Source organism: Aptenodytes patagonicus, chromosome 6 (genome assembly GCF_965638725.1).
Source record: "Aptenodytes patagonicus chromosome 6, bAptPat1.pri.cur, whole genome shotgun sequence".
Classification (NCBI taxonomy): Eukaryota; Metazoa; Chordata; class Aves; order Sphenisciformes; family Spheniscidae; genus Aptenodytes; species Aptenodytes patagonicus.
The window spans coordinates 45,042,195-45,064,675 of record NC_134954.1 but is presented as its reverse complement, the minus strand read 5'-3'; the positions used below and the strand labels follow the sequence as shown (position 1 = coordinate 45,064,675).

Below are 22,481 nucleotides of genomic sequence, written 5' to 3'. Positions count from 1 at the left end.
AAATTTGCAGCACCTCCTTTATTTTGCAAAAGTTAGGCATAAAATACACAAGGCTTCATAACAGTTGTCTTAAAATTTGCATTGGAAAGCTACCTTACTAAAGCAACAGCAATGTGGTACAGCCGATGGAGGACACGGAGCGTATTTTAGCTAGCAAACCACAAGGAGACCCGCTCAGAGATGCTCGCAAGTATAAAGTGTCATACATATTAACACTAATTTCTTAAGGCTTTTGCTCCTCAGCTGTATTTTCAATAAAAATATTTGCTCTTGTGGTAAGAGCAGACACTGAAAGTCTGTTATGTTTTACCAAATTCTTAGCTGATACCAGCCGATTCCAGGCTGCTGCAGCTCCCTCTGCCGTGCAGTTCCCTCCCACTTAGTTGACAGGAAAGATGAGCTTTTTCCTCAGTGTGAAACTGGGCTGTGGCATCTGCTTCTCTGCATTTGGCTTGCAACTTTTTCTGCTCACCTCTTGATTCACTGCTGTCAAGATGGTGAGAATATCTTCTCCTCTGCAAAAACACAAAGTACACTTTGTGTTAGGGAGGCAGTTAAGATCAGAAAAATTACCACATTCTCATATATCTTGATCTATACCAGTGCTAATGGCTCCTGTTTTAAACAGGCTTCAAAGCAGTTAGCTAAGCTGCTTTGAACAATCCGCATGGTGTTGCTCTGTCCTACATTACTGTTTTCACTCTGAGTGAGCACTCCCACTGCGTATCATCTACCTCTGCATCCAAATCAAACTCCTGTCATTGAGAAGGGAAATACAAGTGTCGCCAAAAAAAAAGCTTATGGAAACATAGTTACCGAGGACAGCTGCACTCTAAATGCTGGCACAATGCCTGTATGTACCAGGTCCCCTGCCTTGGGCTCCTGTAGGAAACGTAATCTTGCAGGGTAGCCATGCCCAAGAGGAAGTCTGCTTCTGCGGGGATGCAGTCGAGCTGAAATCTTGCATCTGTTTCTACAGAAGAATCTTGCTCTCCAGAATCTGTTTCGATGGTCACACCTTTCTGGCAAGCATCACCTTGGCAGGCCTGAACAAAAAACACTTTTGGTTTTCCAGCAAGCGAGCGGCAATTCTGTCCAGTGAAAGAAGTGGTCAGTTCCTGGATAGGTACTTCCTGCCCATCAACACCATATACAATGCCTTTTTTCCCATGAGACAGGATACAGCAAACAAAACAGTCTTTGTCCTTGTGGTCTTCGCACTGGTAGATGTTCACAGTCTTACGGATTTCCTCTGCGGTGAGGTCTCTGTATTCTGCTATTGTAAAATGAAGCTTGCTAAAGACTCTTCTCAAAGCCGCTGGAAAGTAAACAGAAGGGGAATTGGAGCCGTTTCATTATATGAAAATTGGACTCTGCAATTGCAAATTGCATTTCTAGAGATACACAATCTTTTCTTTTAAATCCTGCTACACTACTATCCAGGTAGTTACATTCCTGCTCTGAAAATAATCTAGTAGTCTAATCACTAATCATATCTCTACTGAGTTCCCTTAACTCTCATTAAAAGGCTTCCTTGCAATCTTGCTGTTTAGTATTGCCCCTGTCTGGAAAGCATGCAGAACTATTAAGAAAGCTGTACCTCTTTCCCCCACCCACTTTACGGCTACTCCCTCCATCTCTCAAAAGGTGTTGAACAGTGCAGTTGCTTTACCCAAGAGGAGAGGGCGCTACCCATTTGGGTAGTACCTGTGTCACAGGAAGAGAAACCTTGCACTCTGACTCTTGAATTAAGTTGGAGTTCAATTCAATCAGGGAAGGCCCATTGATGGATTTTATCTCTTGGCACAGATAGTGCAAATACACCCATCTCACAGACCCTAGGACCTGCAATGAGCTATGCTGCTGCTGCTGCAGGACAGCCTGCTAAAATCAGGGCCCCTGAATAGCAAGGTAATTGAGTCCCTAAATTCCAACATCTTCCCTCTTTTTGAGTTGGATGTTAAACAACTAATGCCCAATTCTGGTTCAGCAGCAAATCTGTTTCTGATTCTGCATGTTTTAGAAGTAGTATGCATAAAGCTGATACAAAGCTAGCCTAGCTTGTAAAGTCCAGGCTGAGGTTGCTGCTTGAGGTTGCAATAAACTCAGTAAAACAGCAAAATGCTAGTGAATTGTTCCGAGTCAGCCAGTAAAAGCTTGATGAGTTGATTAGGGTTTGTCAGCACAGGAAACAGCCGACTCAGCCACTACAACAAAAGTATCCTAGAAAGGGAAGATTGAAATTCAGACCTTCAGTACAGAAAAAGAAATGAGGTTTCTAGTTTTGAAGATATGCAAACTCATCTTTAATATTCATTGTACCTGCATCCACATCTGTCCCATCCCGATCCTTCATGTTTTTGGGTTCCGGCACTGCTCCCCTGGCTTTTGCAAAATTGTGATTATTCAGGATCAGGCACACTCCACGGGGTCGGCTAGTCATTTTGTAAGCTTCAAGCTGTTGAAAAGAAAGACTATTGGTGAAACTACTGCACTCTTCTCCAGGTGCTTCTCAGCCCTTGCTAGTGGCACAGCAGGGTAAAGGGCCAGCTGGCTTTCTCTCTAGGCAGCTCTCCCTATACAGCTTTGCTCCCAGGATCTGGCAATGCACTGCCCCACCGCCTTTGGGAGTCTGTGCACAGCATGACAGCACCCCTCCAGACCCACATCATTGTGCTCAGCCAACATGGGGTGCTGCGTTCACCCACTGCTCCACGCCCAGCCATCTGCCAACTGCGTATTTCCTGGTATAATAAACTTGGCCTATCTTGCTACCCTTGCAAATGTTTCTGAAGTTTTAACAGTGCAGCAGCTGCTGCGTGTGACTTAGCTTCAGAATAAAGGATGTTACAGAGTGGTGCATTTTTCTCTTTCTAGACTGCTTTTAACAGTTGGGCTTACAATAACTCTTCACCTCATGGAGGGATGATCTAGTCTAAGACAAAATTATGATGTTTCTAAGAAACAAACTGACTTACCTGGGAAGATTTATTCCAACTGCCAGGAGAATCAGGTGCCACAGATGACGCCAGCCATCTGGCATGGGCTGAATACAGACAAAAAAGTTCAAGTACAGAATGTAGCACTAGAGAAAGGAGAGAAGCTCTTCCTATTCTCCATCTCCACAACTACCTCCCAGGGTAAAACTGTTTTCTGAAAACACTGAATTGTGTTTGAACGGCTGTTCTGTTAGCTATAAACCACTAGATAATCAATTAAAAGGGAGTAAAATGTATTGTGACCAGTTAGTAAGTAACTGGGTACTTGATCACTTTTTAGAGGCACCTGTGTAAAGAATTGAGATGCAAGTGGTGTGGAGAGTCCAAAAGCTGAAGAGCGAAAAATCTAAACATTAATTTTTTGAGTTTCAATTACCTTCAGGGCCTCCTGTGCTGCCCCTCTGTTCTTCTGTGATGAGCATCTCTTCTTCACCTGAAAAGTATTCATTATTAGTCCTGTATGATACCTATGTGTCACTTCAAGAATAACTGTGGGAAAGAGGCCTTTTTGTTTTGTTTTGTTTTACCAAATTGGTTTAATTCATACTCTTCAATTCTCTTCAACAGGCTGATGTTAATTTCTGCACAGAGTCTCTTCAGGATACTTAGGTTGTCTTCTCCCAAAATCCCCTTCTTCTCCATCTCAATGAAAACGTCGAGCATTGTCTGGGTAATCAGAAAGGTAGTTTGCTCTTAGGGCACATCCATGCTGCCACTGGGAGGGAAGTTGCAGCATGTGCGTGTGCACCTAAGCTTTAATGTACTGACAGCACATGCGACCCACAGAGTCAGTCCAACTGACTGGTAGCTCAGTTGAGACCTCAGCTGAGTCAATTAAACCTAGTTCAACAAAACCTACAAGTACTGTAAGTACAATCACCTTCTCAAAACATACTTATTTCCCTTCCGCAGCTCAGAGGTGCCAAGATCTAATAAGATCTAATCCAGAAGGTCTAATGGTGATCATACAGGAATATATAATGTCATTTTTAATGACTGCTTTCATTCGACTTCCAGTGGCTATCTTGTGCACTTAACTGAAACACAAGAACCACTGTACTGACCATCTTGAGCAATGGTGAAAATGAGTATAACCATGCAAGTATGGTGTAGAGATTACTCTGAAGCAAAAGGGGACCCAAACAGTGAGTGGCAGAGCACAGTGGTCACCCCAAGGATTTCCTAGAACAGCTATCACTAGATGGTCACAGTCTCTCCTCTAAGAAAAGAGGGAAAATGCTGTAAGATTTTTCATTAGACAGAACAAAGTACCCAGCAGTCAGAACTGCAGGCTGAGGATAGTGTAAGAGCAACTGGATCTCCCACAAGGCTATTTGTAAACTCCAAGCTCTTGGGCCTTAGCCTTGGTAAGGATCTACTGCTTAGATCCGTATTTTCTGAGTTTGGAAGTAAAAAGAAGAAAAGCATAAAGTAATAGCCCCAGTGGGTGATTCTCTGTGTTTGATAATGGCTTAGAAAGCAGCCAAAAGAAAATCAGTTGGGCAATATGAGTGAATGTGCTCATCGGTCTTCCATTGATCAAAGCCACTGAGTCCCCTAAGCCCCGTATGGTGCTTGGACATGAAGGCCTCTGGTGCAGGGCTGGCCCATGCTCTCTGGGCTGTGACACTGCTGCAAAAGCTACACATAACACTAGCACAGACAAGTCCCATATGCACTGGAGAGCCTACAATCCCTTTCCAGGTGCACCTTTTTTCTTACGGTGTTTCCACCGTAAGAAGAGTGACACCGTAAGAAAAGTGACACTCATTCCCCTCATAGCAACTCAAATGTCTCTATGGATTATAATAATCATTAAAAAAAAAAGTATTAAAGAAATTCTTACAGTCTTAGGGTTTAGCCTGCATTTTGGTAATTCTTTCCCCAAAAGAAACTTGAAAGACTTCAGCTCATCTTCAGTGATGTCTTCTGACAGCTGAAAGAGCAGGTATCTAGAAAGAGAAGTGGAGGACACCGTTTCATCGTGTTCCCAAGCATGCCCCTTAGCACAATTTAACACCGTACTGTTGAACTGCCCCCTTCGCCCACTCCCCCAAGCACATAATCCCCTTTTTTTTCTTTTTAAATGGGGGGACATCAGTCCCAGGACAGCCTGAAGTCAAACCATTTTCAGCTACAATTAAAAAGATCTCTGTTTTCCTAAAATCAAAACCACGCTGAAACTTTCTGGAGTTGAGAACAAAAGCTCACACCCTGTCCCTTACCGCACCACGCAGCACCCGGGCAGGGAGGCCTCTGGGGGCTGTTAAGCGTTTCAGAAAGGCGCGGCTTTAGTTTTCTCCCTTTTACTGGACAGAAAGTTCAACTTTCCGTACGGCTTGTACCTGCGCTCTCTTGGAAGACGCTTGTGCGCTGCCAAACCTTAGCCTGGTGTTCAAACCGTCGGTAAAAGCTTACACCGACCACATGAGAAGGGCAGCCGACCCCAGAGAGCGAGCTCCCGGGTGAGGCTCAGCCGGGCCGCCGGCGGCGTGCGGCACCCCCCCGGGCCGCCCGGTGAACCCGCGCCGCCGGTCACTCACCTGTAGGCCGACACCCGTGCCCTGCCCGGGATCTGAAGCTCTCTCTCCATCTCCTCTCGGCTGGAGCCCAGCTGGGCAGCCAGGAGGTCCATCCGACTGATCCGGTAGAGCAGCTCCTTCAGGAAGGCCAGGTTCCCCGCCTCGATCATGCCTTTCTCCTGCAGCGCTTCGAAGAAGTCCTGTGCCTTCTGGATGGCTTCCAGCTTCCTCATGGGGACGTGCTCCAGGCTGAGGAACTTCAGAGCCGCCAGCTCGGCCTCGTCCAGCTCCTCGCTGACCACTAGCAGCCGCTGCCTGGAGAACTCCATCGCCCCGCGGCGGCGCCAGCCCGGGCAAAGTCAGAGGGCGCTTTCCCGCCGCCCGCCGCGCTTCCGCCCGCCGCCGGGCTGGGGCGGGCAGGAGGCGGCGCCCGGGCCCCTGGGAGCTGTAGTTCCTTCTGGATTTCTAACTTAAACCGAAAAAACCCACAACTTAACTTAAAAACTGCGCGTCTGTCAGAGAGGACTTCTCTCAGACGCATTTTAGGCCCCCTCCGTTGACAGTTATGAAGCACTGACTATTCTTGAGAAAACTGAACCTACTAGTGCAAGCCTAAAGGTCTCCCTCGGCCTGGGCTTTTCCTGCAATCGTCTCTCTCTAGTTTAAAGGCACTCACAATTCATTGCCATTTTAACACAAAAAGAAAGAAGCTCATAATGCCACTGACTCGATGTCCTCCTTGCGAGCCTTTTGGGGCTGCTGGCAGGCAATGCAGCACACTCAATGCAGGTGTTCGACCCTGTACCCTAACAGCCACCGGCCAAGGAACCAGCTCCCTTCCCACCCCTCCCAGATTTACTGAAGACCCTTCTAGCAGCAGGAGCAGGCTCGCAGGAGCACTGCGCGATGGCATAAGACCCTGGGATGGTGCACCACCTCTGATATACCTTCTGGTGCAGCACTCTCAATAGATGGTATTTCACAACAACGGGAGGGAGGAGATTTTACCAGTTGGCATTTCATCCTTCTGAAAACGAACATTAACACCTTAGTGCTCACCTTGAGCAGAAGAGCCACCCTCAGAACATCCGTACTCTCCAAATAAAGAAACAGTGTTCTCGCTAAGCAGTGATTTAAAAACAGAGTCCCTTCCCCCTTCAAAACACAGGAAAAAAACAGTTTGACAACATTAAGCAGAAATCTTTACACCATTATCATAGCAGTGGCTTATCAATGTTCAGAACTCTACACAAGATATTTGATTGCTGCATGTGTGGCAAATTGGGTCAAAGGTGGAAGTAATCTGAATATGGCAAGCCACTTTTTAACAGCCCATGAACTAACATGCCCTCAAGTCACATTAAAACAAGCTCTTCCTAGTAAACAGACTGAAGGAGGTATGATCCTTCTCTTTGCACTGATATGCCTGGACAAATCAGGCCTAAACACAAAGTGGCTACACAAATATAAAACTAATGTAAAAGACTTAGGCCAAGCTTGGAAGACATGTCCAGAATAATGTTCCACCTAGCTAGAAATGTATTACAGTTGGCACCCACAAAAGCCAGCCATGTTTGGGGCCTGGGGAATTCCTGTGGCTGTCAATAACAGAACAGATACAGTGACAAGCAAAGGCACAATTACAGAAAGGACACACAGAAATTAGTATCTGGGAATTCCCAAAGATCTCAACTATATTTTTTAGCGCATTGCACAGAAGTCATTGCAGCTTAAACATGCCATTCTCTGTTCATAATTTGACACATCTCTAGTTGAAAAGAGGCAGATCTGAATAATTTCAGAGAGAATGTGCCCATGTTAGTTAGGGGTCAGAATAAAAAGGGTAACCAGCAAGGGCTGAACACCCAACATCTCTCGAGAAAAATCTAGCTCCGGACGCCCTGCTGCAGAGCTTAATCTCCTAAATGGTGTGTATTTTGTTTCCACTTCTCCCTGAGCTTCAAGATTTCCTGCAGGAGATCTTACAGATCACAGACGTAGCCAACAATTCAACGAATCAAAACTTCGCAGTACCTGAATTTTGCACCACTTAGAGAACTGAGAGTGAACCCTTATATAGGTGGTGAGAAAACACGTACTTACAGCAGCCCGTGCAATGGGAGAAGCTGGCAGCAATCTGAACACGGGCAGGCTCCTCACACGTACCACTAACCCATCCCAAGAGCAGCACATTAATAAGTCACTCTAAAACCGTTATGGTGGAGAGAATGACAAACTTCCCACGGAAGGTGGGCGTAAACAGCTCTCTGGGAAACTGATGTTAAACTGAACGAATAGGTAGCAAGATACAAATGACTGGGTAGGGATTCATGCCACTGAATGACATTATTTCCGCCTCTGCAGCTAACAGTCCTCCCCAAGTCTTCTAAGCATTTCCCTTTGCAAACAGCTTCACTCTGATCTTGCCTGCTTTCAGCTTAAGCCTGCAGGACTTCAACTCACCAACTTTACTTTCCTACCAACCTTCTGACTCCACTTTCTGGCGGTAGTGCTTCTGCTGGCTCAAAACAAAACACAGAATTGAGTGCCAGGATTGTTTTGCTATAGCATTTGGCCTCCCGGCCAGGAGTTGAAGAAAAGGGAGGACAGGCAAAGTAACTATAGCTGAGGTCCTTCAGAGAGGAAAGGCGATTGCCCCTCACCGTTCTCCAAGTCGTGCCATAGAGGAAAATCAGAGTCAGAAAATTGCAGATCTGACTTCCTTCTTACCTCTCAGTTCTGTGGGAGGGTCACAAACACATGCAAGAACATATCAGCCACCCTGCCGCAGGTGTGTGTGAGCATACTTTGCTCAGAACCATAAAACTGAAAGTGTGTTTTCTCCTTCCTTGATCACTGCATGAGCCACATAAAAACTCACAGTACAGCTAGCTCCTGCAGTCCTTTAGAGGATTTTGACGGGGTTTTCTCTCCCTTCTAGGTGGTCTTCATCAGCAGGCAATAATGTTAGCTATGGAGGTGGCCTGATTTTAACGGGTAGAACAAAATACCATGCCAATTTAATGACAGGGTATGACTGACCAGCACCCCCCCCTGCCCCGGTGGAGGACAGCTCAGAGGACAAGCGGAAAAAAACAATGATCTCGGGGAAGAATATATCGTACAGAAAGCTCAATTTACCTCAACATCAGGGAGACTGGATGGTAACCTTCGTTTTAGAGAAGACAGCTGCACCTGTGAATCATCAGGTTTCCCAAGCCAATTAACAAAGAATAATGTCTTCCTGAGCTAGCCAGACCAGCATGGGGGGTGTGAATACGTGGCTCAGCCCAACATAAAAGTATAAAAACTGGACAACAGATAAAACATATAAACTTTGAAAAGAGCATTGAGCTTGAGCTGGCTTCAACCCATATGTTCCATCGTGACTGGGGATGCCCAATGTCATGATGGTGAGCACACAGAGATGGGTAATGAGAATCATGTTTGTATTGTGATTCAACTGTATATTGCAATTGCTAAATTATGCTTGTGTTGCGATTTCAGTATGTTGCTGCATCACTTGACTAAATCAAAATCCCATTTAGCACTAAATATACCAAATAAGTAAATTTTATATCCAGCTCCTCCTCATGTGGAATATCTGAAAGAACTTGGTCTGTGAGTATTGAACTCTGACACAGAGAAATACGAAAAAACCCCAAAATGCCGTAGATTCACAATTTCACTAGTGGAGCAGCTGCCACCTTCCAGCAAGTTTCTCCCAGAGGAAGCAGTTACTTCATTTAAGCTATATTTCTTTATCATAAAACAACATTCACAAATCTAATTACTAACTTCATATCAGGGTCTCATTTATGAAAACATTATAAAAATGTAAACAAATTGTTGCCACATTTCCTAAATGGTTAACCAAATGTCAGCCACAGAACTGTATCATACCTGGTAACACCTTCTGGCAACTTTTGCCACAAAAGGCACTCTCATTTACATAGTGCTTGTAACGTCTATTTATTATTTAGGAAACCTGTGTGAACAGAGCTGTGATTCTAAGAATGGGCATTCTCCCTTTTACTTGGAAGGTAAAAAAGGGTAAGGGGAGCAAAATGCAACTGCCAACACATTGTGTGGAATTAGGAAAAAAAAGTTTAGCTTCAAGAATACAAGCAGGATTGAATAAAGAACCCCTGCTTTATGGCTAGACATGGATTTAAAAAAAATACAAACTAAAAAAAGCAGAAGTTACAAAGTGTCTCAAATCCATCCTTTATCTTGTTATAAACTCAAAAGGAATGTAGCTGTTAGAATCCCACACAGCTCCCTACACATTGCTGAGGATGCAAGGTAAGAACAGCCTCACTGGCATCAGCTGCCATTATCATGAAAGTCCTGAACTTAAACTTGTTCTTTCCTACCATCTCTCCAGCTGCTAATGAAGGGATATCAACATGCTACCCCTCGGGGTGGCTGCCATCGAATACTTCAACAAGAGCAAAGTAACTTCTGCTGCTGAAGTAAAAGTGTTCGTCATGCTGACTGTCCCTCAGTCAGCTCATCCAAAAGAGAAACACACAAACAAAGGTGATGTTGAAAACCAAGGGTATTTATTATAACAGAAACAAGAGTCCACAGGAGCTAGAGCCAGTTGCCAGGAGGAAAAGGCATCTCAGAGTAGTGGATCTAATGGTGCGGGACCTTCCTTCCAGTGGTCGACAGCCATTCAAAACAGACTGTTCCCTAAGAGCTCTGAGAAAAACCACAATTAGAACCCTTACTATTAAAAAACCTAAACAGCAGTGCTGTTTAGCCAAGTAAATTAGTAACATAAAGCAAACCAAATATTTGGAGGAAAAGAACTAAACTTGTATTATCATAATAATGTTTTTTTGGTCCTTTGGACAGGGATGTTATTTTCCATGAAAAATTATGCAGCTTCCAGAGACAGACAATGATTCACCTCTGGGTACATGAGTTACAATCTTACACATGCTCCCTGGGAAGGGATCTAGCGTTCTCAATCTATCTGTTCTTTTCTTCAGATTTCAGGGACTTAATAACAACTCAGACAGAAATGGGACTTCCATTGGAATTTCCAATAACTCTTAAAAATCGTACTACTTGGAAGTGCTTCCTCACTTGAAACTGAACAGACTCCACTGCTTCTGCAGGACAGAAAGGCAGATCTGTACTCCTCCATGGCCTTACCAGACTGCTACAGATCCAGGTGCCAGGAGACTGATTAAACATGGGAATTGCAAAATTTAGGTCCCATGGCCCCTTGAAGGACTGGGGCTAACTACACAGATCCAGGTAATTTCTCTTGCAAATTCTCTTCCCTGTGGAAGCCCATTCCAGATGTGATTCTTCGCTGAGTGTATTCTTATTTTTCTACTTTTCAGTTGACAGACATTGTGGAATTTGGAAGATCAATTGCTTCCGTAGGGTTGATGTTATCTTTGGCATCTGCTTCCATCCATTTAATACTCTTCCTCCCACTTCCTTGTTCACTTCTGTCAGGATGGTTATGAGATCCTTGCGGCTTGAACAAAAATGAAGAAAAGTTACATTGAAATACATGGTACTTGCAGCTAGGCCAAGAAGCTGATCTATGTTTGCTCCAATAAAGTGGTATCTTAGGGAAGGCTAGTATCTTCCCCTCACCCTGCCTGTCACTGAAATTGCACACTCCATTGTGTAACCACAGAATTCAGTGTGTTTGGGGGAATAAAAGCAACCCCCATGTAGCATCGCTTTACCAGCAAACACAGTCCTCTACTTTGGTTATAGTCAGAAGAGTGCGCTAAGAAGAAAAAGAACCAAACCTATGCATTCTCCAAGCCCTCTTCTAGACATCATGAGAAACTGATACCTGAAGAGAAATTCTATTTTCTAAATCAAGTTTATGATGGGGATGGGAGGGAGGCAACAATGAAAATTATTACTGAAGAACACTGATTTTTTTGTCCGTGTAATCACTCAACAAAGTCACCTCTCATCAGGTTCCACTGGAACAAAAATCATTTATCAGTCAAAAAATGTTAAAAAACATGCACACACATACACACACTTGTTTATATGTAATGTTCCAGCATTACAACCCTGGTTCTGTCACAGGCAAACTAGGGGAAGTCATTTGTACTTTGGTTCATCTGTAGAAGAATTACAATGCCCAATTCCAGAAAAATTATTGTTCTGCCTGTCCTGCAGGTGAAAAGCATTATACAGCACAAATGCAAAACACTGATGTTTCAGCACAGCATGCTTAAGTATGCATGTCTGCAATATCCCAAATATACATGGATTAAAAATAGTACTTACAGTGGGCAAAGCACCTTCATCTTGTCACAGAGGCATTGAATGTAAACACTGCCAGTCTTTGTACAGCGGTAGCACTCATAGTCTTCCACTGTAGCCATGCCAACCAGAATATCAGCCTGATCAGGAATGGAAGTCAAAGGGGTAGCATCCGTCTCAAGATGGCCAGAAAAGTCGTCTTCTACTGTGACAGGTGGATGACCTACAGAGCCTTGGCAAGCCTGGATGAAAAACAGCTTGGGTTTGCCAACAAGAGAAGGACAATTAGATCCACTGAAGCAGGAGAGTAAATCTTTAATATTTACAAACTCATGATCAACGCCTTTTACTTTGTCTTTTTCACCATGGGAAAAAATGAAGCAAACGAAACAGTCCATGTTACTATGATCTTTTTTGCTGTATTCTTTAACTTTTGCATACATTTGCTTTGCTTCCAGATCCATGTGCTCAACTGTCTCAAACTGAAGCCACTTAAAGACCCTCTTCACAGCCTCTGGGAAAAAGAGTCAGAACACACTTGTTAAACAGTGACAAGGAAGATGCTGAAACATCAGTGTCTGTGTGGTAGAACAGATACTAGCAGAAGTGTTCAGATCCCACCAATAAACTCACCTGACTGACTCTTAGCCTGCAAATCTAATTAGGAAAACTCAAATGCCTAATTTTATTTCTTTTAAACACAACTGGGTTAAGCATCATGCTATCTAAAACAAAAACAGGTTTCAGATTATCTGATTAATTGGTACAAATTAGTGAAGCTTACTGTGTTAAAGCAAGCTTTAACTGCACATTGCATAGTAATCTCAGATGCTTAAGAACAACACTTAGCAAGTTGAAGAAGAGGTACCTCTTTAGAATGACAAATTCTGCCACTCTTAAATGAAGTAGGTCCCTCATTCTGTGAGAATGATCAATGCAGCAAGAAGGAAGGCAGGGTAACCTGCTAACAAATGCTATGCAGACTTCTCAGCAATTGTTGACTTAATTGTTGTGTGGATGGTGAGAAAGTAGCTGGGAAGCAAGCAGCCTGTAGACAGGTTGGATGGAGTTAAAATATCAGTGATGTGTGCTTTCATGAAATGGATTTTACTTTTTTAACATAAACTCTTGTTTATCTTAAAAGTGACTCTTGCAGGAAGACAGGCTTTAAGGAAAATCATAAAGCAGTAGCATTTATTTGAGCATTAAATAGAATTTAAGGATCTAAAAATATTACTCCATGATAGCTAAGAATTAAAAACAATCAAAAAGTGAAAAGGTGGAATAGTAATCCCCCCTTCACTATTTGGAACATATGACCAATTAAGATGATGCTTTTTGCCTCGAACAGAAAGTGGTTCCTTCTTTAAGCCATCAACTAAACTGTTGGAAGTGGCATTTCCAATTTCTACAGTGACTGTCATTCCCGTTACTCTGGAGGCAAAGGAGCTCAGTCAACATGATTCTTCTTCACGGGAAATATATTAGATAATTCCTTCAGAAAATTATCAGAGAAACAAACCAACCAGTAATTGGATTTAAAAAAGTACTTACCTCCATCTTCCATTGTTCCTTCTCTGGCTTCACGTGGATTTTTAAAAATGTAGTTGTTAAGAATCACACAGTAACCATGGGGGTTATTTTTCATCTTATATGATTCCACAAGCTTTAGAAACAAAGAAAGCAGATAAGAAAGCAGTGCCAAGCATCCAAAAGAGAAATATGCTATACACAGACTGTTGGTCCTTCATGTCCAAGCGCAAAAAAATCATGAGGGCCAAGATACAAGAAAGGAAAAGCCTAAGAATACAAGCTAGCTACAGGGGAGAGGAATCTGCTGTCTCCCTGAATCCCTCCTCCTCTCTCTCTGTGGTTAGGATATGATTTTGGCATGGGAGAAAGCGAGTATCCAGAAACACAAATTTGCATGTGCAGGGGAAAAGTTCCTGCACCCTATCATTCCCCCTGAGAGTCCTTGTGGGTTTCTACTGAGGTAGCAGATTCTGTTGTTCCCTTCCCATCTGTCCAGGAGTATCCTGGCCGGGACTTTAATGTCCCAGTCTTCATTATCGTTAAGATTGGTTTTCTTCACACAACAGCTACTCCTTCGTTTCTTGTCTAAAAGGTTGCTGACAGCCAGGTCCTCACAAAGCAACAAGGCTTGGTCTTGTTTTGAAAATAGGAATTGTTCCAAGGCCTACATACAAAGCCAGAACCCTTCCCTTTTTGAGCTCTTCCACCTGCTTAGACTTAAGAATTTATGCTCCCCCCTCCCAGGAGTTGGATAAATACTTTAAAGGAAATCTTGAGGTATTTCTCACCAGGCGTGGTGTCTCCGCCTCTGCTCCTTGTCCTGCTGGATGCACAGACACAGACACTGGATAGTGGAGTTTTTCCTTAGAATCGTTTTCTAAGAGGGAGAAGATAAACAGAACATTTTAGGACTAAAAAGATAAATCTTCCACTGTGCGTATTTCAACACTCAAAAAAACAGTGCAAGGAGTGAGGTGGAGGGTGGTTTCCACATCACTGAGACACCATCATTTTGTAGAGCTGGACCAAGTAGGGTTTCAGTTTCACAGACTGCTGGTTATTGAAGCTGTGCAGAACCGTGCTCCATTTCTTCTCTGCTCTTTCACTGGTAGCAAGATCCAAATAATAATAGGCTGAATGTGAGTAGTCACCCCAGGTAAGCCATTCACTAGCATCTCCACCATGGGATACGTAAGTGAAAGAGGAGACCCATTTTTGTACAGTGGTACACTACAGCTAGTTCATTTATTTCTGAGGCCATTGTCACTTCTCCAGAGAACTTTACTGTTTGGGTGGACACACCAAGGATGCAGAATACCAGCTTAATGGAAGATCTCCTCAAAGCAACAAAACACTTATTTGAATACAACTGCCTGAAGTAAGTGAAGAAATCATCAAACCCATGACTCTACCCAAGGAAATAAATCACAGTACCCCTTTTACAAGTTACATAGATGTGTTTAACTGGAATTTAATTGTCAGGGCAACAAGATCTGTAAGACACGCTCTTTTTCTACTTACCAAGGGGGACAAAATAATAACAATACTGCTAAAAAGACATTCCCCTGACACAGGGCTTGCTTACACTAGCCACCCTCGGCAATTTTCTTCTGCTCTTTTAGAGACATAAGCATAGGTCAGCAGCACAAAGACATGCTGGGGAAACTAGTTGGTATCTCTGCAGGGAACTGCATGGGCTATATAGACGTGTCTAAGGAAACACACATTCTGAGTCATCCAAAAGGAGGTTCTGGGGAAAAAATTAATAGGTCTCAGTTGTTGTTGGTTGACATATCCTGTTTCCCAAAGGGTAAGGCCCAGCTGTGGTGTCACAAGTCACCACCTCAGCTGCAACAGCCCAGATATACTGAAGTCCTTGAAATTTCACATCTGGTATGGAAAGCTAATGGTTACACTTTAGCCAAGTACCTGGTCTCCAGGGACTTTTCCTTTGACTAAGAGCAAACAGCCTGGGAAAGAGAAAATAATGCTGACAATCTCCCAGTACAAGTTTCCCCAAGGCAACTATCACCTCCAGTCTCTTTCAGTGATTGAAAAGCTATCCTGGTCCAAAACCCAGCACTGCACTGTTTCCTGAAGAGAAAAATTGCATTTAAGGCAAAGAGGAGGGAGAAGCAGACCATTTACGAGGCACAGAACATATTTCAAGGAGAGATACAAGAAGGTATGATGGGATAATGAAGTAGCAGAAAACTTCAGAAACCACAGGTACTAAGAGCTGCTCTGCCTATCCTAGGATACTGTAAGGTCTCTCTCTTATCTCTGGACTCCTAAACTGCCAACGATGGAGCCACAAAAGTCACAAAAAACCCAGCTCTACTCTTAAACAGCAGATTAAATAATTTACCTTTTTTTTTTTCTTCATAGGTATCAATTTTTTTCTTTACGTCAGCTCTAAATCCCTTTAAGATATCTTTCAGCATTGCCAGGTCATCTTCTTTAATTATCCCATTTCTTTCCATTTCCAGTAAGACCCTCAACATTGACTGGTAAAACAAAAACACATAACCCAAACTCATACAATGACCTTCAATAACTGCAGTATCAGGCACTTCTGGACAGAGCAGGAGACAATATCCTCATTCCCAGAGACTGACCAGCTAAAGACCAATTTCTTTTTCCTCCAAACCTCATTAAAACATGGGGCAGGATGCAATGCAACTGAAGAAACACATCACTAAGGTTAAGACAGGATCATTAGAAATTGCCTATGGCTAGCTTATCCTGCTTTGTTTCAGCAGTGCAAAGCACCACATAGCATCCTGTTGTGCCTCTGTGTTCAGATGAAGTGCTGTTAAGTCATTTAGCTGTGACATTTTACATTTTCTATTACAGTAAAGGTGTTCAGGGCTAATTTTGTTTTTTAAAGCTCAATAGTCCACCAAATTGGAGGTAAATCTGCTAATTTTCCTATAGGTGCCACAATACAAATAGGACTTTTAAGGAAGCTTCTTAATAATACCAAGCCTTTTTATAACACTGTTCATTATTTACCTTACAAGTATTAAACTAGCTCATCAAACCTCTTAATACTTTTGTGAGGGAGTTAACAAAATGCTGTTACCCCAAATTACAATAAAGAGGAAAATGTACCCAATGACAAAAAATTGTGGTTGAACTCACATTAGAACTCGATTTTCTGTCTCCAAAACATTGTTTTTCCTCCAGCAAACATCACTCTTCCTAGATACAGCATATGTACAAATGTTTTATAAATGCCAAGCAAAGACAAAAGGAAGAGCATGATGGATTTTGCAAGAAGAAAAGATTAGGGAAACAGGTGGTGGAGGGAAAGGAATAGGAGAGCAAAAAAGGGCAGAGAAAAGATACAATGAGAAAAAAAAAGGTCCATTCTTTCACACAGCAGCTATCAGCTAACATCACAATTCTTTCAACAACAGATTTTAGTGAGAGCAGACTGCTTTCTCTTTCCTCCCTTCTTACAAGAACTAGCAGACTCTGAACTAGCCTTGCAAGAAACTTATCAAGATCACTTTGCATACAGCATTATCCTGGAGCTTGTTCTTTGGTATTTGTTTTTGGAGCAGGAACTTCACGCTTTTGACATCTTCTGGAGTCAAGTCCTCTGCAATTCCATATAGCAATTGCCTGGCAATAAAGAATAGAGAAAGAATGATTAAGAAAGTTATGAGAAGTAAACACCAAAATTACACATTTGAACTGCAAAATGTAAAACTCACAATGACAGGTAGCCGTGCTGTAATAAATACAATTACGCTGGGATATTCATAAGACAACAGTGCAGACAGAAAACAAGCAGTACACAACAGAACTGTTGTACATTTTCCATGCAAATGTTTACTACTTCTGTGCTTACCTGTAAGCTGACACCTGTGCCCTGCCTGGAATCTGAAGCTCTCTCTCCATCTCCTCTCGGCTGGAGCCCAGCTGGGCAGCCAGGAGGTCCATCCGATTGATCCGGTAGAGCAACTCCTTCAGGAAGGACAGATTCCCAACCTCTATCATATCTTTCTCCTGCAGCACTTCGAAGAAGGCCTTGGGTTCCTGGATGGTTTCCAGCTTCCTCATGGGGACGTGCTCCAGGCTGAGGAACTTCAGAGCTGCCAGTTCATCTGTGACCAAAGCCTCAGAAATGTCAAAAAGGAGTCTGTGGAAGTCTGTACTCATTTCACATCAGGATTTGGATCTAAACACAAAGAGAAGTTGATTTCATTTGTCAGTAACAGTAGTGCAACAACATGATTATAAAAGGTATCACATAATGTAGAATAGCCCAAAATAAATACATGCAATCAGAAGTACTTCAGTAGAGAGAGGCTGTCTTGCTATCATAGCTTTGATGCTTAGCTCTTTTGGTTCTCTCGACTTAACAATATAAAAAACTCTGTACTAAGTGAAATTGACAGAGAAAGTCACGGATCGTTCTTGCTTCCTATGGTGTGTCGAGACAGCGGGAAGTACCGATGTACAGGATGTACAATCCTGGCAGGCTGCTGCTGTTTTGGTTTTGCTTTGGTTTGGTTTTTGAGGTTTGATCCCATTTGGGAGCAAGAGCCACTTGCCAGTCTGAAATACTATGTAGTAAATAAGACTGCCAGGTTTTACACCATAACAAAGATAAAGGTTTTACATCGTAACAAAGGTAAGAGTCCCCATGAGTATAACTCTTCTAAGCTATCTGGCTTCTCCTTTCTTTATACACTGCTTCTGACCCTGGTCAGCATAGCCAAAGCACCTCTTCCTGTTTTGGATTATCTGCATCAAGTAAAACTCAGTTCCCAGCTCTCAATCAATTTGTAATATTCAAATCAAATACAGGTCATGTCAACCCTTTTAAAAAGGCCAGGAGAATTCTTGCCAAACTAGTTCTGTTTCACTGAGCGTCAAATACCACCTCCCTTCTCCACCACTTCCTCCATCAGCTTTAGAATTATTAAACTTGGTTTATGGATCCAACTTTTCAGCACAAGAGAAAGTTAGAAAATACCAAGTGCAAGCCTTCCAACTATCTCACCCTGACACTTAAAAGACCTGCCTCCACTGCCTCTCTGGTAAGAGGATCATTTGCCACTTTATTCTCTCTGCCTTAGATCTAAGACACCTAGAAACCTCTGAAGAGAAACTCTATAGAAATGCATTCAGTAGAGGCTTTTGTCCCATTGAACTCACTGGGAGACAGAAAAGTTGACAACAGCAAACGAAAACTTCCTACTCCTACACTACCAGAATATTAGGCAATCCATTTTAATGTTACTGCTACTGCAAATGTTTCAATAGCAGGGCTAATAACTCCAAGGTAGCCCAGCTGACTAACTGAATCAGTACTACTGTAAATATTAAAAAAAAAAAAAAAAATTAGCAGACAATTGTATTCCCCTCTCCTCCAAGGACCACTCTACAGCAAAGCAGCTTTTTGTGGCATACCCTTGGTCAGCATTCTGTTAGTTAGCAAGAGTGAACATACAACTGAATCTTAAACCTTTGTCTATCAAAAAACCTGATAAAACAGCAAAACATGCATTGTGATGCAGCATATATATATACACACACGATCCATGCTCTGCCCCCAAACACCGTTTTCTTTAAATCCATTCAAACTGAACTTTTAAACAGACTAGAATCCATACCATTCAGCCCGTGTCACCACAAAACCACTAGTATCTGAATGAATCACACATGCTTAACCTCACGATTCAATGATCTCAGATCTGACTGTATATTTTTATATCCACACAGGAAAGAGAAGAATAATTTATTGGTAGCTAGTTATGAAGTTATCTTCTTTCTCACATAAATCATGCCTTTTGTTTAAGATACAAAGCATGTGCTTATAAAAGTAAATCTTTCTGGTAAAGGAAATTTTCATTTTTATTTCTCAAAGGCTGTAAATTTAAAACCCACAAAATTATTGCAATTAGAACAGAGGTGCCACCTACACACTATATTTAAGCCTGTCTGTAAATACAGGGAGCACACTAAAACAATGTTTAACTGCTTCTGTCTTTTTCTCCCACTTTACTAAATTAAAGACACAACTGATACAAGCAGCAAATGGAATAATAATTAAGTTAATTAATTAATAATTGAGTAAATTTTTTTTTTTTTTTTTTTTAACATCACTTATATGGGAGGACAGGCTGGAGGACTGCTGGAACAACTCTGAAAAAAGTGAGACAGCCGTGGTCTCTGAAGTTCCAGGAAGTTCCAGGAAAAGTACTGCCTTTTGTACTATGGTCTACATTGTCACATGACTTACAAAAAGTGTATTATAATGAAGTAATAAGCTGTGGTCACAATGCAGCAGATCCCTACTCCACCTATCATGGTTCCAGTTTCAGAAAATTTAAATTACAGTGCTTGTGAGAAAAATTGGTAAACAAGCCACAAAAGTAACCAGGTTTTGCTTTTGTTTTAAGGGGACTCACCAAGCAGCATAGCCAGGACTTTCTAGCATACAGCACAGCTCGGTATATTTGCTCCCACACATAAATCCTAATTAAAAGACAGTGAAGGAAGGGTGAATCAATTATATCTTCCCATTTAAAAATACCTCAGTCCCACTGTCCTGCTGTGTCACCAGATTCTCCATGACTTACCTCCTTTCTCTGAAGTCCATTTCCAACTCACTCGAGCCTATTTTTAACATGCACTTTGATGGAAGATTTTTTCCTAACTTAAGTCAACTATCAGCACCGAATTCAGTAGCAGTATTCAGTGAATACAAGGAACTGAAAGGCTAAACATTCCTTTCAAATTATTTATGTAATGTATTTCCCCATTTACAAGAGAATTTAAGCAATAATTAACTTTTGGCATTTTCACCCTCTTTGAAGTATAGAACTCTGCCTTCAACAGTAAGGTTCCCAGTATGGTCTGCTGGTCACCAGTATCTTCTTTGCAGCAGGAAATATATGATCAGCAATCAGTACAGCTGCCAGACTCTCTGAAGCTTGTGAAGTCAGCATTATGAAGACAGACAGTTAGGAGAGCCGAAATTTGTTAAAAATTTTGCAATTAAAACAATCATTCAATTTCAACCTATCTACCCTTATAAACTCAAAATGGCAACATACCCTTCGATAGAATGAGGCATACAAATTCCTTCCAAAAGGCACACACTAGTAACAGTTCAGAAAATGCCTGACTTATATCACTGGCACGAGTTGTCCTTTTATCCAAAGGCTGGGAGCAGCACAGAGGGACACCACAAGCACTATCCGATCTTCAGGTCCAAAATGGTTCTGTCTCTGTGCCATCCCATGCCTCAGCGTCTCTCTCCCTGCATCAGTTCCCCTATGTCTTAACTGAATAAAGACTCCAGTTGCAGTTTGAAAGAGGAAGCATGCCGTGATCAGCACTGTGTGAAAAATATGTGCGGACGAGACCAAGCCCAGGTTGGCTCTTTCCAGATAGAGGCTTCTCCCATCATGCAGCAGTTTCAAGGACCAACCCTCCTGGCACTGTTCTTCCTCTTTGTCTTCACTGTTTCACTTCTTATTTCTTTCTCTCTCACCCTTCCAAAAAATGTTCCTGTGTTTTTGTTAACTTACAGTCTCTCCAATTTCCCTAGCTCCCCTGCATCCTGGTTTTGTCCCTCCAGCTTCCTCTAGAACTGTCTCAGTGACCCAACCTATTCCTTGTACAGCAGCCTGCCAAAAATTAATCTCTCCCAGAAAGGCTGGTCTTGAGGAAGCGAAAATGCTGTGGCTACTGTAGTGACTGTGGCCTCTACTGGCACAAGGCAGGATACACAGGTCCTGCACAAAACCTGACAGTCAGGAGGGACGGGATAACAGAGACTCGTGGGTGTTACAAATCCCACTTTAAGATCATGATCTTCCCAAGATACCAACTTCCCCAACAGAAAGACTCTTTTTACACTAGTTCCACTTAAATCTGTCTAAACAAGGGTTGCACAAGTCACAACCCTTCTTTAAGGTGGAGAGCATGCACATGTGCATATGCTTCTGTATGCCATCAGTAAGCCTCAACAGAAACCAACCACATTTTGTTTGTTTGAGGCCGATTTCTTTCTGGCACAGCTCTGTATTACTAGAGTTACACTGAAGGTGTACAGTGTAGACAGCAAGAAGTGAGTGATGAATATCTAAGTTGTATAAAAACCACCCACTCTCCCCCAAGACTTTCAAACTCTCTTACAATATACTGCAGGAAATCACGCAGAAACATCCAACAACCTTGCTGAATGGCAGCTGCGGTTATAGTGCTAAGCCTACCCTGCCTTTGGGCTTGTGCTGACAAGAGTACCACTACAGTGTGCAGCCATATAAACACAACCCTCAACACACACAAGCAAAATATTCACACTGAATAGTATAAATCGTGCTAGTGTAAACTGTGTTTGAACAAACTTTATTACGAGTGAGGGAGACTTTACCAGTCTTTTATACTTCCCAAGCGTGGATCCCTCCCCCAGGGAACTCAAGGCAGAAGTCAGCTTAGACTCTTCTGACTGCCTTTACCTACCTATGATTTAACTGGAGATTACCGAGGCAGAAGTCTCTACAGAGAAAGCAAGGTAACATGATGATGTTCTCTGTCTACCAAACTTAAAAATGAAAACAAGATCCCGCAAAACAAGGTCAAAATTGTTGTGTTTACCCCGTACTGATAAAAATTCAATTGTTACCTAAACATACAAAACAAGAGTGTACCAAGTCTGAACAGTAATTGCAAGCCAGAAACTTCATGATGCTATTACAATGTTATATATTCTACTAACAGACAAAATGTTTTCTATCTGTGGCACAAATGTGACTTCAAGTGTGGCAGCCGTACTAACTCAGAAGATTCAAAATGCGATGGGTCACACAACTATCAATTCATCATGATAAAAGGTTTTGGCAAACTGGCTGCATTTCAATGCTCTGTATGATGCAAAACTCCCTTCCTAAAAATCCTGGATAGTGCAGGCTAAAAATTGCATCCAACAGCACTAGACAGTACTCTTTCAAATCTTCACCCTAACTTATGGCTAGTAATCATATATAACAATCAGTGTTTTGCTGAAATAAACTGAGTTTCACTTCAGCTGAAACCCTGAGGCAGTTAAAACCCCACTGATTCATGCAGCCCAACAAAGTGCAGGGGCCAGTCAGAAACAAGGATAAGTCTTACCCCAGTACATAATTTTTACCTCACCAAGCTC

The 22,481-nt window shown here is 42.4% G+C and overlaps 2 protein-coding genes across 5 annotated transcripts; both read right to left on the bottom strand.

Annotated features, from left to right (window-relative positions):
• On the bottom strand, positions 1 to 5,876 carry LOC143162262 (caspase-8-like). 2 transcript variants are annotated; one of them, XM_076342361.1, is made up of 8 exons: positions 5,543 to 5,876; positions 4,846 to 4,951; positions 3,527 to 3,665; positions 3,376 to 3,432; positions 2,979 to 3,046; positions 2,323 to 2,458; positions 817 to 1,318; positions 1 to 515 (listed from the first exon to the last, which is right to left on the bottom strand). In XM_076342361.1, exons 1-8 carry the CDS (start codon positions 5,848 to 5,850, stop codon positions 380 to 382), a joined length of 1,452 nt encoding a protein of 483 aa, XP_076198476.1. In that variant the 5' UTR covers positions 5,851 to 5,876; the 3' UTR covers positions 1 to 379. The 2 variants fall into 2 exon arrangements, with proteins under 2 accessions (XP_076198476.1, XP_076198477.1); XM_076342362.1 differs by lacking the exons at positions 3,527 to 3,665; positions 5,543 to 5,876 and having other exon boundaries at positions 4,846 to 4,866.
• A 4,194-nt stretch (positions 5,877 to 10,070) lies between these two features.
• On the bottom strand, positions 10,071 to 20,753 carry LOC143162261 (caspase-8-like). 3 transcript variants are annotated; one of them, XM_076342357.1, is made up of 9 exons: positions 20,386 to 20,753; positions 19,738 to 19,804; positions 17,169 to 17,498; positions 16,834 to 16,939; positions 15,678 to 15,816; positions 14,098 to 14,186; positions 13,331 to 13,442; positions 11,801 to 12,290; positions 10,071 to 11,021 (listed from the first exon to the last, which is right to left on the bottom strand). In XM_076342357.1, the coding sequence occupies exons 3-9, from the start codon at positions 17,477 to 17,479 to the stop codon at positions 10,871 to 10,873; spliced, it is 1,398 nt and encodes a 465-aa protein (XP_076198472.1). In that variant the 5' UTR covers positions 17,480 to 17,498; positions 19,738 to 19,804; positions 20,386 to 20,753; the 3' UTR covers positions 10,071 to 10,870. The 3 variants fall into 3 exon arrangements, with proteins under 3 accessions (XP_076198472.1, XP_076198473.1, XP_076198474.1); XM_076342358.1 differs by lacking the exon at positions 19,738 to 19,804; XM_076342359.1 differs by lacking the exons at positions 19,738 to 19,804; positions 20,386 to 20,753 and adding an exon at positions 19,909 to 20,133.
• Positions 20,754 to 22,481: the final 1,728 nt, after the last annotated feature.

Bases quoted from the DNA above. Each gene is read 5' to 3' on its own strand.
- LOC143162262 (XM_076342361.1), bottom strand. From the start codon at position 5,850: ATGGAGTTCTCCAGGCAGCGGCTGCTAGTGGTCAGCGAGGAGCTGGAC. The intron at 3,666-4,845 runs GTAAGAATTTCT...CTGATTACCCAG, and splicing joins GCAGGCTAAACCCTAAGACT to ACAATGCTCGACGTTTTCAT. The intron at 1,319-2,322 runs GTACAATGAATA...TTTACTTTCCAG, and splicing joins TGGGACAGATGTGGATGCAG to CGGCTTTGAGAAGAGTCTTT.
- LOC143162261 (XM_076342357.1), bottom strand. From the start codon at position 17,479: ATGAGTACAGACTTCCACAGACTCCTTTTTGACATTTCTGAGGCTTTG. The intron at 16,940-17,168 runs GTAAGCACAGAA...CTTTATTGCCAG, and splicing joins GCACAGGTGTCAGCTTACAG to GCAATTGCTATATGGAATTG. The intron at 11,022-11,800 runs GTAAGTACTATT...TTTTTGTTCAAG, and splicing joins ATGAAGGTGCTTTGCCCACT to CCGCAAGGATCTCATAACCA.